Genomic DNA, 15951 nt, shown 5'->3' with positions numbered 1-15951 from the left:
AGAATTATAATTAAATTACAAGCTTCCCTTACCTCTTAAACTTAGCCAAACGCTCACAGTTTGTATAGAATAGCTCACCACCTGAAATCTTAGAATCCTACAGGTCACGATTTATGAAACTAAATCAAACAAAAGACCAAAAAGGTGCTTAGAATGAGATGATAAACTCATGCAACCAGAACTTGACTTGCATGTGTCAAAAAACGAATGTTTTAAGAAGAGAAGGAACTCACCAACTTAAAACCACAACTTGATCGATGCAAAGCGAAGCCCTTAACACCAGGAAGACTCAAGCACTACTTGAATGATGATCGGATGAAAGAAAAGGTAAGAATTTGTAAAGAGAAGAAGAAGATTGTAGAGAGAAGGAGAAAATGAAAAATTCAGAAGGTTGAAGATGAAGGATGCATGCAGAAAAGTGACACGAAGTTTAAAATTTTGCTTTAAATACTACCGTCACTAAATCAATTGACCACTCAGCGCTGCACACCTGTCTTCCACTTTCTAATTTCCAGAAACCCTTGTACCTACACCTGTCTTTCACTAACAGGGAATTTTAAGGGTCCTGACAGGTTTATTGACATAAAATTTGTTTCATTCTTTGATAAATCATATCAAGAGTTATTTGCTCTGAATATATTTGAGATATTATTTAATAAGGTAAAAAAGTTTCCTAAAGAAAGTCGGAGACAAAATATCCAAGCCTTCTTAATCAAGAAAAGGAAACAAGATAATATGATGCAACAAAAGATTTGTATAAAATGAGCCTATTCTTGAAGATTAAAGAATATTTCAATCAAGAATTTCTAAATGCCAAGTTGAGCATGATCCTCAAATTCATCAAATTACACAAATATATGCTACAAGGTCATCTACAACTATGATTGAAAGAATGAAGTAATTCAAGGAAAGAATGAAGATAGTGATATAAAAAAACGGAAATAGATGCATTGAAGAGTTAAATCAAGATAATCCATGAAGATGAGGATACCGATACAAAGCGATGATGCTAAGATCTCAAAGTAGAAGTTACAAAAGTCAAGCAAAAATAAAGTTATCCAATTATCCAAAAGCTTCAAAGCTGCAGATTACATCGATGACTCCATGAAGATTTTCAAAGCACAAATCAAGCTTATCATAATTGGAGATCAATGAAGAACAGAAGTTTAGTTAGTATCCAATACATTCTGAAGAACAACAATAAAAGAGCAAGAGAAAATAGAAAGAAGTATCCGTTTGTTTCTTGATACGTACATATACTCAAACAAAGAGAACATACACATAAAGAGATACGTTGTCTGCAAGTATCCGTTTGTTTCTTGATTCTAATATCAACTAAAGTATCCGTGTGTTACGTAGAGTTTCAATTGTATGCAACGGACTTCTATTTCATTAGTTTTTCTTATTTTTATTAAAGTACTCATTCACAGTTAATCTCATCAACCTAGAATACATTATTTGACAACACAAAAATTCTGTTCCTCTGATTGAAAGGCAGAGAAAGAAGTAATAATAATAATAATAAATAAGTTAATATCACAGGACACATTATTTGACAAATTTGCTTTTGGTTTTAGAATTGCAGCACCCTTTGAAGCAGCTCCGCTGGAATTAGAATCCAAATTTCATCATGAACAGCAAATATCCTAATTTGGTAACTGATTTCATATTATAAAATCATTTTTCCATTTAAAACTTACGAAAAAGAAAGACAAAATATCAATATTAATTATCCAAATTTCAACGTAGGCCTAACTCATCAAAGAGAAATCGTTAAATCTGAGGGGTGACATTCAGTATTGACAAAAATAAATCTTCGTCATGCCTGGTTTAGATCAGCATATACACAATCCTAATGCTCCTAACCTCACGGCGAAGATAATGAGTCATTCAAGCTGATGATAGTACACTACAAAACACTCACATTGCTTGCATTTTACATCACATACAGAATTCAGTTTTAATCCCTCGTTCCCAGTTAAATGAGTAATTAAGTCGGTATTACAAGCAAATACCCGAAAAATCTGCATTCTTGACTATCCAAGGATGTTCCATTATCTTCTGAAGAGAGAGCCTTCGTGAGGAGTCCTTCACCAGAAGCTACATTATTTTATAGATTGCTGTCAGAAAGACGACTAATTTGTTCACTGAAAGAATTTACTTTGGCCAAGATATCAATACTGGATGTTAACTTACCCGGCTAATCAGACTTTTGGCATCTAAAGAAACAGAAGGGTTGGAAGGGAAGCTTAGGTCAACCTTCATTATCCTACACAAAGCTAAATACATTAAATACACAATGAAAGAACAGCGTCTACTTTAAATAAACATATAGCCCAAGAAGTTTTGTACCTTTTGAAGGTATCAGCTTGACTCTCAGCCTCAAATGGAGGGGCACCAAAGAGGAACTCATAACAAAGGATACCAAGAGTCCAGTTATCAACAGCAGAGTCATGAGCTTTATTTTCAACCATTTCTGGTGCTAAATAATCCAATGTGCCACACATGGTATGTCTTTTGCTTTTAGACTGAACAGACCAACCAAAGTCTCCAATTTTAAGACGACCCTGCAATCAAGTCACTATTAGTTGAACATACAAGTGCCCTTAAACCCCAAATATAATCAATTGGCTCCAACTATCTACCGAATGGATTCACTTTCATTTAGTCTCTTTTTGATGAGAGTGGGAAAAGGGTGTTGTAATTAGAGGAAAATCTTCCTAATTAAAGAAAATATTTATAAAATCTTTCTAATCATAGAAAATATCTATATAATCTTCTAGTTTATTTTTAAGTATGTTGTTTACTTATTTTCCTTTTCTAGAAGATTAGATTATTACAAATAGAGGTAAGGAGAATGTAACAGACATGAATGAAAATAATAAAATTCATTTTCTTTTTCAAGATGGTATCAGAACTCCTAATCTTGGGAGCTCCGTTCCGCTCATCAGTAGCCACCGTCGCCGTTGTCTGCCCATTACTACTGCCGCCATAGTCGATTGGGTTTGTTGATAGGGTAGAAAGGTGTGCCCAACTCCGACGCACACAACGCTCGAAATCGCTTTGGAAAAGACGCCGCCACACGCCACCACTATTGCCGACGCATGTAGCCCACACGCTTAGCTCCGGCGAGACCCACTCACCGCCACCATCACAGAAAGGGTCGTCGGAGCCTCTTGAGTCCATTCCATAGGTCCCCGGAGCCTCCTAGCCCAGATTTGAGTAGATCTGAGTTTTAAGTTCTGCTTCTTTTTCCAGTGTAGCCCACACGTCGTCGTCGTCTCGAATAGGGCCACCGGAGAAACCTGATTGTGTTCCAAGGGATGTCTGAGGTAAAAATTATTCCTTTGGGTCCTAATGATGTTCCAAATGTGGTGGGTGCCTATCAATAGGATGGTCGGAATTTCTTAAAATGGATCTAGTACATTCGAAGCAAGATTGTCAAACTCAAGAGTTTACGTAAACTCGTGAGAGTCCAATAAACTCGACTCGTAAACTCGTAAGAATGTACTTTGCATGAAAAAAATATATAAATAACATTCCTAACTCAAATAAGATAACAAAATTATATAAATTCAAATACATAAGTTCATAGAAATATTGTAAAACATAAATTGAAATGTCAAAGTCTCTATGTCTAATCCTATAATAATGGCATCAACATCCCCATCTAACTCTTCCTATGATGAATGTTGTGCATCCTCATTGTCCCCAAATGTTATGTTATCAAGATCAAGAGCATCTAGAGTAGGATATGTTGTTGCTCCATCTAAGTGAACATTTTCACCATCATTTTCACCTTCAACTTGTTCAATCTCAACAACATCATCTGCCTCTTCAGTTATCCATTCATCATCTGATTCAATGTCATCAAATGGAAGAACTACAATTTTTCAAATTTGTCTACTTTTCAACTTGGAGTTATACAACACATAAACTAAATCATTCATCTTTTTTTGATGCAAATGATTCTTTCTCTTCGTATAAACCTAAAATGAAATATAATATTTTTAGTGAAGATATAAACATAATAAAAAAATTTATAAATTAAAAATAATTTAAATTACCATTTCAAATGAGCTCCAATTACGCTCACATCCAAAAGAACTACAACTCAAGCTTAGAATTCGAATAACAAATCTCTTCAACTCCGGAGTTCCATCACCAAACATATCCCACCATTTCTCAGGATTTAACTCTTTCCTACACTCCTTTGCATCTTCCATTCCAAAAAGTCCTCTAGCATAATGAAATTCAACAATTTGTAAATTAATTTTTCTTCTTTCTGCCATATCTGGTATCAATCTTCTCATGCAAATATACAATCTTTCTTTCACCTCTCCACCATCATCACATCTAAAGTTAGGTTCATAGTGGAAATGAGGGTTCAAAAAATAGGCAGTTGCATGCAAAGGCCTATGAAGTTGATTATCCCATCGAGCATGAATTATTCTCCGAACCTCTTCATAACTACATCAATTATGCTATATCAGAAATAATTTCACACATAAGTAATTAAACATTGATTGAGTAAAAGTTTGAAAATTTACCTTTTTGATATTGTTAAAGTTAGACCTAATCTTCTCTTTTGCACAATCCATTTCTTCATAAATGAAACCCATTGCGGGTTTTACATCTGAGTCCACTAATCTTAAGACCACCATAAGAGGGGCAGCAACTTTCAAGCATGTGGAGATATTCTTCCAACACCGACTATCTAATACCACATGTTCTGCTTTTCTCCCCTCTTGTGAAGTCCCAAACTTGCTTGTCTTCCATTCCTCAGAGCTAAACATGGTCAACAACAATGCCTTCAATACATGAAAACAAGCAAGAGTTAAATAAGCCGTGACAAATCTAGTCACACCCGATCTTATCAAGTCTCTACCTTAAGTGAACTTTTTCAACAAGGAAATCAATATTGATCTTCCATAAATGTAAGTGGTAATCTTTCTTCCCTTCTTAATGGTCAATTCATGGACCTTCAAATTTTTTCAAAATCTTCAAATATCAAATCAATGCAATGTGCTGCACATGGAGTCCAATACAATTTTTCCCTCTTTTGCACCAACAACTCTCCGGCTGCCTTGAAATTTGCAGCATTATCAGTGACAACTTGAACAACATTTTCTTCTCCAACAAACTCGACAACATCATCCAACATTTTGAAAACTTTATCAGCTGTTTTTGAAATGTCTGAAGTGTCAAGTGAATAAAGAAAAATCATCCTTTAGAACTATTCACCAAGAAGTTGCAAATAAAACATCTTTTTCTATCCGTCCAACCATCAAACATAATTGTACATCCAGTTCTCTTCCACTCCTCCTTATATTCCTCAAGAACTACATCTATTTTCTTCACAGCTTGTTTCAAGAGCTTCTCTCTAATATCATGATAAGATGTTGGTTTGTATCCAACTCCATACTTACCAATCATTTCACACATCTTTGTAAAAGCTGAATTTCTAATTACATTAAAAGAAATTGCACTAGGGTAAAAGAATTCAGCCACTTGAGCATCAACTTCTTCTTTGTATCCTTTTTTCATCATTTGATTTATAGTTGCTTGAACTTCCCCCTTGGTAGTAGTAGCAACTTTTTGTTTTCCTTTAAAACTGAATACGTTATGTCCTCCTTCAACACTCTCACTTTCTTCGTCATCTTCATCAATGATATTTAACTTTCTTTTCTTTCATGAAGAATTCTTAGCTTCCACAACTATTTTTATCATCAAATTTTTTATTTCATCCGAAACAGAAGCACAAGGTTCAAAATCTTCCCTAGTTCCAAAAAGATGATGCTTAAATTTAAATATGCCTCAACTTACAATCTTTGAACAATACTTCCATTTCACTTTTCTTCCATTGTTTGGTTGCATTACCAACAATAAAAGATATCCATTCGTTCAATTCCATTATTTTGTCATTCTTTTGTTTGTTTTGAGTGATTGAGAGGTTGTTTTAGTTACGTCTCCTACTGGGATACGTAACAAAATCTCTTGAACGAAAGCTCAAAAAACCTAATCTGGTGAGCCCTAAAAACAAAGTTGTTTTATGTTTTCGAAATTTCTTCCCAAACTCGCAAAATCATAACCAGGCTCGCGATTTCAGGCGAGTTTATCGAGTCTACCACCGATTCCACCGATCCTACACCAAAACCGAGTTTGCTTACAAGTTAACTCAAAAGCACTATGTGAACTCGTAAACTCGACCGAGTTAACGAGTTAACTCGCGAGTTCGATAACAGTGACTCGAAGGATTCTCAAGGGACGTTCAAGACTAGATCACAAAGATAGAGGAGGGCCAGGACTAGACGACACTATTTTCCTATTTGGGACAATGAAGATTCACTAATTATGACTTGGACGTGGCATTCCATGATTCCTGAGATAAGTCGAAATTATATGTTGCATTCTTCTACCAAAGAGATATGGAATGATTTACAGAGTACTTTTTCATTAAAAAAGGATTAAGTTGCAAGCTATGACATTGAAAGCAGGATATTTAACACAAAAACAGGACTCCCTTTCCATATCAGAATATCTCGGAATCCTGAATGGACTTTGGATTGAATTAGATCAATGCCAAACAATAAAGATGTGTAAAACAGATGCTGCCGCACATGTTGAAGCTGTGGAAAGAGGAAGAATCTTTAAATTTCTCCATGGCCTGAATCATGAGTACAACCTAATCTGGGTACAAATCTTAGAAAGAGAAAAATTATCATCCCTATCAGAAGTATTTTTTATGGTAAGAAGGGAAAAAACTCGGAGAGTTATCATGCTTGATGGGAAGATCTACAACACATGACAACTGGAAAGAACAAATGTTAGGGAAAGTCATTTGAAAAAAGTAATCGTGGAGACTATTGTTCATACTGTAAAAGATCTACACATACCAAGGAAACATGCTTCAAACTTCATGGAAGAAATAATGTTCTCGAGCACATGGGAAACAACAAAAGGTCTGCTCAAAGATGGGTAAATCATACTACCTCATAACAGGAAGCCATCATTTGATCTAGTACTTTGATAGGACTTTAAAGGTGTATGTTAGGACGAAGAAGTCAAACCAGAAGTTACAGGGCAATTAAGAGAGGTTGGATGGTTTAGGGGAGTGGTTAGTACAGTAGTTATTGGTAGTTATTATGTTTTAAAGGTTTCTTTTAAGGGGGAAACGGTTCCTCTTGGTGGGTGTGATGTAGTTATTATGTTTTAAATGTTTGACGAAAGAACAGTTAATGGGATACTTCTTTGCAAGATTGCATATCAATATTAGAATCTAGATCTGACCACATAATCCCAAAGATTTAATGAGAGCAACGGAGATTGAAACAGATGTGGAAGGAGTCTCAAGGGATGTCAAGACTGGAGAACAGACAACGTTCAAGAATAATCTATATCCAAGCCAAGAGGGAATAGTTTCTCGAGTAGAAACCAAGAAGGGAACTCGAACTAAACAAGGAAGCTCCAATCACTTGTGCACGACAAAGAGAGACGGAGGGGGAGTAACTTTGGAATCTATGGTGGGCAGTTCTAGTTCAGAGGAAAACAAGACCAAGGGATTCTAAAATTTACCATATCTTGTATATATCAAGCATAGGGAAGAGAGAAGGTGCTTTCAATGTGGGGGACCATATAGTCCTGGCCATAAATGTCCTGAAAAGAATCTTAGGGTGTTAATTTTGGGAGAGAATGAAGAGGAAGAAGAATTTGAAGTCAGAGAAGAAGAGCAAAAACAGATGGAGTTATATGTTTTTTTCTGCAGGAGGGTTAACTCAAACAAATATAATGAAGTTACAAGGATGGTTGCAAGGGAGGAAATTTTGATTTTGATTGATAGTGATTGCAGTAACAACTTTATCTCTAATCAATTAGTAGCTGAACTGGGTTTGGAAGTAGATAAAACCCTTCCTTGTAAGGTTAGTTTGGGAGATGGCCATCAAAAAGTTACAAGTGGAGTTTGTAAAGATTTAATTTTGCAGATGGAAGGGCTGGAACTACAGGAAGGTTTTTTGCTATTTGAACTAGGAGGAGTGGACCTTATTTTAGGGGTGGCTTGGTTAGCAACACCTGGAGAAGTTAGAATCAATTGGAAGGAGTTAACAATACGTTTAATGTTTCATCCAAGGAGGAAAAGAAGTGATAATCAAGGGGGATCCTTCTTTAACCAAGAAGGTTGTCTTATGAATCATTATTTTCTCCTATTCACTTAGCTTTTTGTACCAAATTTAATTATTGAATTCTGCTTAATTGTCCATTATTTTCTCAATTTTGCTATTTGGACTTAATTTGACCAGTAATTCATATTTTAATTAATTTGAATTATCTGAGCTTAATTATTCCCATTATTACTTTTAGGGCAATTCTAGAATTATATTTTGGACTTCAAGAGGGCTACCACGTCATCTACCATCGTCCACCTCAGCGTTTTATTTTAATTTCGTTTGGAATTTTATTTCCTTTGTATTTTGGGTCCAACTTAAACTTTGGGCCCATTTTTAGTATTAGGGAGAAGCCCATTTTAAGGGTTGTTGCCTAGGGTTTTGTACCCATGCAGTTGAACTTTGAAACATTTTATTCCATTCCATTGTGTTGGGATGTAAAGAGTTGCTCTGTGTTAGGTTTTTGTATTTGTCGTTTTCCAGTTTTCATTCTAATTTCGTTTTCATTGCAATTTCATTTTACTGCTCTTGCTTCTGCACTTTCATTTTCCAGTTTCACGTGTTCCAGTTCATTTTCGTATTCCAATTTCGTTCTCCTTTGTCTCTGATGTTTTCCAATTCGTTTTGCTGTTTCCAATTCGTTTTAGTGAAAGCTTGAATCTGCTGGGTTGGTAACCAGGGAGATTGCATTGCTTCTTTGAGATTACTGCACTGTCAATGTGATTTTGCTCTTCATACCTTGCATCATATGTAATCTATTATGTGCTTGCAATTAGGTACACACTTAGTGGTCTAATTTGTGTTTAATCTCCGCTTAATTGATTAGAGCCGCAGTTGCTTAATCTGTGGTGGCGCAGAAGTGATTAAATATGTGCATTGCGTTTGCTTAATTCACTATTATGAAAACCGTTTTAATCTTCACTTAGTTGATTAATTTGTGTTGAATTAGTGGTGAGAGGAGCGGATGAATTATTGCTAATCCAGGATTGGAAGCATTGCAATTGAACTAGTAGCCAACCTGTTTTTAATCATTGTTTAGTCTAAGTTGTTTGCTATGTTAATTTCAATTCGTAGATCTGCTCAAAAACCCCACTACGTGTTTGATCCTTTGACGGAACCAAAATTAGTCCTTAAGGGACGACCTAGAAATCACATCCTAGTATACTGCACTTAATTGCACAATTCAATTTGAGTCGGGTGCGGCCTCAACATCAAATTTGGTGTCGTCGCCGGGGACCAATGTTCTGTCTTATGTTTTGTTTAGTGTGTGTGTGTTCTGTTTTTAATATCTGTGTTTGTGTCGTTAGTGTTTGTTGTGTTCTGTTTGGTGTGTTTGTGTCGTTAGTGTGTGTTCCGTTCTGTTTTTAATTTCAGTATGTTTTTTCCTTATTTCCTTTTTTTAGAAGATTAGATTGTTACAAATAAAGGTAAGGAGAATGTAATAGACATGAATGAAAATAATAAAATTCATTTTCTTTTTCAAGAAAGGGCATTAGAGATTTGACATCAATATCTTTTAGCATTACAGCAAAAAATAGATTCGAGCACCTACACTAAAACTCTAGGCACGAGAGTTCCAAACATTGCCATAAGTGAACACTAGTGTGGAAAAATACATCGTTGGCGGAGGAAAGATATTTTAGCATACCTCGTGATCCAGCAACAAATTTTCAGGCTTGATATCCCTATGAATAACATGCTTCTCGTGGCAATAAGCCAACGCCTTTGTGAGGCTCAAAATATACTGGAATTATAAAAATAAAAGACGAGTTATGAGTCAACATAAAACAATTTACCTCAATAAAGGAGCAAACAAAGATAATGACACAAAGTGATAGCATGTCAGAGTAATCAAGGCCCACCAGAAAAATATGAAAGCCCATATGGTTCAAAGAGTACATCTAGGTATTAGTTGTTATTATGTTACACTTGGAAATATTTTATGCTAGAATAAGCGACAGATGCCTCTTAGGGTTTTATTCACCAAAATAATTCAAGGTATTTATAAGACCTATCCATGTAACAAGAAAGATAGAGAGTAAAATTTGCATTTTCTTCATATCTTTCATCAGTTTATTTTCATCTTCTTTCCAGTGCATAACATTCTGGGGCTTTCAATGACCTACTTCCATGTCTCCTAAACCAAAAAATGACCCAGATGAAACCTTGGATACCTTTTTGGACAAATTAGCCAACCTTCAAACACAACTTCTCACTACTCAAGACCACGATGGTCGCTACATCACCCTTCAACAAGCTTTGGAATCTCATCAAACGGCTTTGGAAACCAAGCACGACACCATCAACCATGCGCTCACTACTTTACTATCCACCTTATCTTCTCATACTACTACCACAATACCACCCCACAATATACCTTTTGACACTCTTCAATATGTCCATAGGCACCACGCCTTCCACTCCACCCCAATTCCCAATATTTTCCAGACCATTTTTACTACAGCAACAACCACCACCATTCCACCTTTTTACTCTCCTCCACCATCAATCCCTTCCCCTATCTATCCACCAAAAAATCCATATGTTTCTTTTTTATGGAACAGATTCCTTAGATTGGCTATTTCAAGCTGACCAATTTTTTGAATTTTATAATATTTCTTAGGATTTTTTATTAAACATGTTTGTTCTTTATATGAAAGGCGAGATACTCAGTTGGCTCAAGTGGATGTACTAGAATCAACAACTCAGTGATTGGAATTGTTTCAATCATGCTCTAGAACTTCGTTTTGGCCCATCAACATATGCCAACAATTAGGCCAAGCTATTCAAACTCTGCCAACATGGCACTGTTACAGCATATCAAACAGATTTGAAAAACTTTCCAAGTGTTTTGGGCCTCACTCCCGAGATGATACTTAATTGTCTAATCTCTGGCCTCATCCCTGAGATTCACAGAGAAGTAGTTGTCCTTCAACCCACTTCAATCACCCAAGCTCTATGTCTTGCCAAGCTTTTGGAATCTAAAATAACGATTCCGATACATGAACCCTAAACACCCTTCCTCAACCCTCCTAAAGTCCCTTACCACAAACTCAAAGTCCATCTTCAACACTGATAGGTTTCTGAATATGAAACCTATCTAAACTCTACACACACACCCAAACAAGAACACAAATGACAAAAGAATGAATTTGTATTGATATCTGTTAGAAGTGCACTTTAAGCCTACATCAACCCCACAAAACCGACTTGTAAGGTGAGGTTTGCACCTCACTTATATATTATAAATTAGTCTTATCTCTAGTCGATGTGGGACTTCCAACACCCCCCCTTCACGTCGAGGTATAGACATCTCGTGCGTGATAGTAGAAATTGGGTGGTCCGATAACGGGTGGAATAGAAGAATAGAATGCCCACATAGAACTCGCTTGAAATGAAGAGTATTATTATTTATGTGGGTCACATTTTTTCCAACAATGGTATCAGAGCCAATGGTTTCTCTTGGTGACTAGGTCAGACGAGTATAATGATCCCTATACCGAAAGTCTTCCTGGCAAAGGGTATCCAGGTAAGTTCCGTTAAGATACGGCGGTTGGAAAGGGCTACTTGTAGTTGGGGTTGGTTAGGAATGCTTCCGCTGGAAGGGGAATTTAAAAATTTGAAGGAGAAAGTGGCAGATCAACTCGGCAGAAATGGAGAGTCGCTGCCTGCCAGTCGAGTTGTGGAGAAGAGTTTGAAATCATTGATAGATGATTTCGAGAGTTTTGTGTGCGTCGTCGAGGAGTCGAAGGACCTATCAAAGCTCATGGTATCAGAGTCATGGTTCGAGCCTATCCTAGCGATATTTGTTGTTTACTGGGCATATTGTTCCACCCACTATCGGACCGCTATCGGACCACCCATTAAAACTGTCTAATCCCACGTTCGAGATGTATATACCTCGGCGTGAGGGGGGTGTGTTGGAAGTCCCACATCGACTAGAGATAAGACTAATTTATAATATATAAGTGAGGTGCAAACCTCACCTTACAAGCCTGTTTTGTGGGGTTGAGTTAGGCTTAAAGTCCACTTCTAACAAGTTTCAAGGCCATATCAACAACTTCCCGATTAAAATCTTAATTGATACTAGCAGTTCCTATAACATTTTACAAACCCACGTAGCCCATCACCTTCACCTTTGTACTATCTCTATTCAATGTTTCTCCGTTATGGTTGGCAATGGGAAAGAATCCGATGTTTTTTCCTTTGTCCCAATGTCATGGTTTTTATCCAAACACAGACATTAACTATTCACTTCTACCTCATTCCTTTGGAAGGAGCTGACATGATTCTCAGTATGGATTGGTTACATTCTCTAAACCGTTTATAGGCCAATTTTTCCAGACCCAACTTTCTTTACTCACAATGGCTCCCTCATAACCCTACACGGTACAACCAAACTCTTACACAACCATGCTTCCCTTCACCTCCTAATATTGTGGGAGTGATATGCTAGAAATAAAAACATAATACACCCAGTAGACAAAATTAAAAACAATAGAAATCAAATCTGAAACTTCCTAAAATATCTTAATAAAGGCCCACTACGAAAATATCAAAAGTTCAAAAATTGCATCTAGATATTAGATGTCAATGTCATTATCTAATACTTGGGAATATTTTCGTTAGAATTAGAGACAAATGTCAGTTAGGGATTGACTCACAAAAACAATTCAAGATCTTCATAAGATCTATTTGTGTAAGAAGAAAGACACATGAAAATTTGAAATTTCTTCTTATCTTTTGTTAGATCCTGATGCATAACGCAGCCTTGTCCAAAATATAATATAACATAGTGTCCATTTATTTATTTTATAAACAAAAGGAATTTTCTTGCACGATTTTTCAGTACTTCCGAAAAAATTATCATTTGCTCGCAAAAATCCCTAAAATATTGTTTTTTTCTTGTTTTAATTCAAAAAATACAAAAAATATCCATAATTTGTATACATATCTTTTAATTTAAATCACGTAGAAAAAAATACACAAAAAAACGACTCCGTGGACTTTTCACGAAGTTTACACAATTAACATCTCTATAAATCAATGAAAAATGATTCATGAATATTAAAAAGGTGCATCAACACTTAATATACACCTAGAGAGAGTAAAAATGATAGGTTATAGGTTATAAGAAGAGAGAGATAGAAAGAAAAATAAGTATAGAATAGGTATTGATAATATGGAGGTGTATGTGTATCATTGCTCTAAATTAACATTTCACACTGCAGGCCACTACAACTAGTACATCTGCTGCAGTCATCATAAACAACTCATAATTTTTTTTTAAAAAACTTTTCAAAGATTACTCCGACTTTGCATTCTGTTCAACCTCTTCAGAAACAAAAATCAAATTTCTAAAATTAGAAAAACTACAGCTGCTTTCTTCTCATACTCATCTTTTCTCAAGAATTAAAACCCAATAATTGAAAAATGGCAAGAACCAATTAAAAACATTTATCTTCCTTGCAAGTAGAAAGATGAAAGCTTCCTCCAAATCAAGCCAGAGGAAAGTAATGATAGAGCTAGGTTCTATTTGGATAAACTTCTCTACAAACACTCACAGGGTAAGAGAATAAGATGGTAAAAATTGAATTTCTCTCCGATACAAAAATCAATCATAAACTTAACTTTCAGAAAACTCGTAATTTCTTCAAAAACCAAAGTACACAAATCAATTTTGGTAAGCTCGAAGGAAAAAGAAAATCCCTCATGAATTATGAAAGATCTTCAAAACATTGCACACGCTTGAGAAAATAGATTACCGTAGCAGCTTGTTTCTCTGTAAAGTGACCCTTCTTTCTCATCTCTTTGTAGACCTCACCTTTATGAGCATACTCGAGAATCAAGAAAACACGGTCAGTGTCATGAAACCAACCATAAAGACGCAGGATATTAGGGTGCCGAAGACTGGTCTGTATCTCCATCTCTCTCCTTAGTTGGTGATGAATTTTATACTTATCAATTTGTTCCTTGAATATAATCTTCAACGCCACAACAAAATTGCTCTGAAAACAAACTCAAATTATATTAAATACAAAAATTTAACTCTATTGGCTAATCAGAGGACAAAATCTACACTTCTAAAGATCATTGCTTAAGTGAACATTCTAATATTTCAATTACTTGAATGAATCAGAGAATATATGTTAAAGAAAATAGGAATGAAGCGAGAATTAAGAACCTTGACTTCTCTGGCAACATAAACTCTACCAAATTTGCCCCTGCCGAGAGGTTTACCGATCTCGAAGTCTTGGAGGGACCAATTTTGCTTTGAGTTTTCATCTTCCGCTGGATTTTGAGAAGCCATTTTTGGAGGAAAATGCAAAATGCGGCTCGAGGCACATCAGCGAGAAACATGAAATCTGGACTTGATCGAGCTGAAGAAACGAACGGAAGAAAACGAATCTACTCAAGAACCCTAGGCTTCGAAGGTTTGATCGGTGTAGATCTTAGGGTTAGAGGTAAGAAGAGATCTAATCGGTGGAAAAGAGGGATTCACCGATTAAATCAAAGGAATGGAAAGAAATCATGATTTTATTCGGTGAAAGGGCGAAGAACGCATGGCGGAAGCAAAGAATAGTTGAGCTCTAGTGAGTGCTGCTGCTAACAAAGATGGATAGGTGAGATACTTAAAAATTTAACTCAACCAAATACTTAAAAAGGAAATTTAACGAAAACCCAATATTAACATATAAAGTAAGTATAATGCCAAGGACAAAACGTAGATAGAAATCCCTTAGTGCTTTTGGTGTTCTCTCATCAAAATTAAAGTTTCAATTTAGTAATTGGTATAATAGGTTTCGGTTAAAGATTTTAACACTGAAGTATTTAAATTTTTGGATCGCGATACATTGACAATGCGAATTTAACAACGTTTTGACAACATCACGTGTCAGCGTTGTATGGGCTCATTTTGAAATTATTTTTTTTAAAAAAACCGATTTGGAAAAGGGGTCATGGTTGAACATTTGTTTATTCCGAAACCACCCTCCTTCCTTTCAGCACTCTCTCCTTGTTCCGAAACACTCTCTGCTCTCTCCATTTTAGGTTTTCAGTTTTTTCATTTGATATTTTCTCCCTCCATTTGGTGAAGTTGAGCAATCTCTCTGGACGTTGAGGAAGTTCCGTCGTCGGTGGCCTCAAAGTCTCTCTTTCTCTCTCGAGTTCGTGATTTCAACGATATACGTTCAGCGATCTCTGTGGTTGGTTTGTTGAAAGTGTCTCGTTCGGTGTCGATTTTGTCAAAGTTCTGAGATTTTTTTGTGCAATGGGTTTGTCTGCTGACATTAGTTCTTCTAACAAGGTATGAACTTTTCCCTTTCCGTATTCGTATTTTGGGGTTGGGTTTTTGCTTTTGGCCTTTGTTGGACATTTTGCTGGTTTTTGCTTTTGGGTTGTGACTTTTGTTGGCTATTTGTACTAACAAATATTTTTTTTTTGTAGTTGTTTGTTCGTCATCATTGAAAACAAAGTGTATTGCTACTTTGAATGGAATTTTGAGTGAGGAGCACAAGTCCATTATTTCGAAGACGCAATTTGGATGCTTTTAGAAAAATCCCCTTTTGTACCGAAAGTTGAAGAGTGCTACCCAGACATGGCTTAAACACTATCCAGGGGTCCTTACGAGTATGTTTTCAATGTTGTGTGGATTGATTATCCCTGTTGGCCATGGTTGAAGGTGTTCACAACAAGAAATTTCAAGTTAGGTCAGTCCTATGTGGATGGAAGACCAAGTTAAGGTGTTTCTAGGTTGAGAGGTGAGTTCCTGCACCATTGACACAGGACT

The 15951-nt window shown here is 36.0% G+C and overlaps 1 protein-coding gene across 2 annotated transcripts; it reads right to left on the bottom strand.

The window, feature by feature from the left end:
- Positions 1–1756: 1756 nt before the first annotated feature.
- On the bottom strand, positions 1757–14817 carry LOC124831961 (serine/threonine-protein kinase Aurora-3-like). 2 transcript variants are annotated; one of them, XM_047306069.2, is made up of 6 exons: positions 14347–14804; positions 13928–14170; positions 9811–9906; positions 2353–2567; positions 2197–2269; positions 1757–2100 (listed from the first exon to the last, which is right to left on the bottom strand). In XM_047306069.2, exons 1-6 carry the CDS (start codon positions 14470–14472, stop codon positions 2002–2004), a joined length of 852 nt encoding a protein of 283 aa, XP_047162025.1. In that variant the 5' UTR covers positions 14473–14804; the 3' UTR covers positions 1757–2001. The 2 variants fall into 2 exon arrangements, with proteins under 2 accessions (XP_047162025.1, XP_087951826.1); XM_088095700.1 differs by lacking the exons at positions 1757–2100; positions 2197–2269; positions 2353–2567 and adding exons at positions 4450–4470; positions 4551–4811 and having other exon boundaries at positions 14347–14817.
- Between the last annotated feature and the right edge of the window lie 1134 nt (positions 14818–15951).

The sequence above is a fragment of the Vigna umbellata genome, chromosome 8 (assembly GCF_029865625.1).
Source record: "Vigna umbellata cultivar VRB3 chromosome 8, Vumbellata_1.0, whole genome shotgun sequence".
NCBI lineage: Eukaryota > Viridiplantae > Streptophyta > Magnoliopsida > Fabales > Fabaceae > Vigna > Vigna umbellata.
Note: the sequence above shows the minus strand (reverse complement) of the source record. Positions and strands in the feature narration are given on the sequence as shown.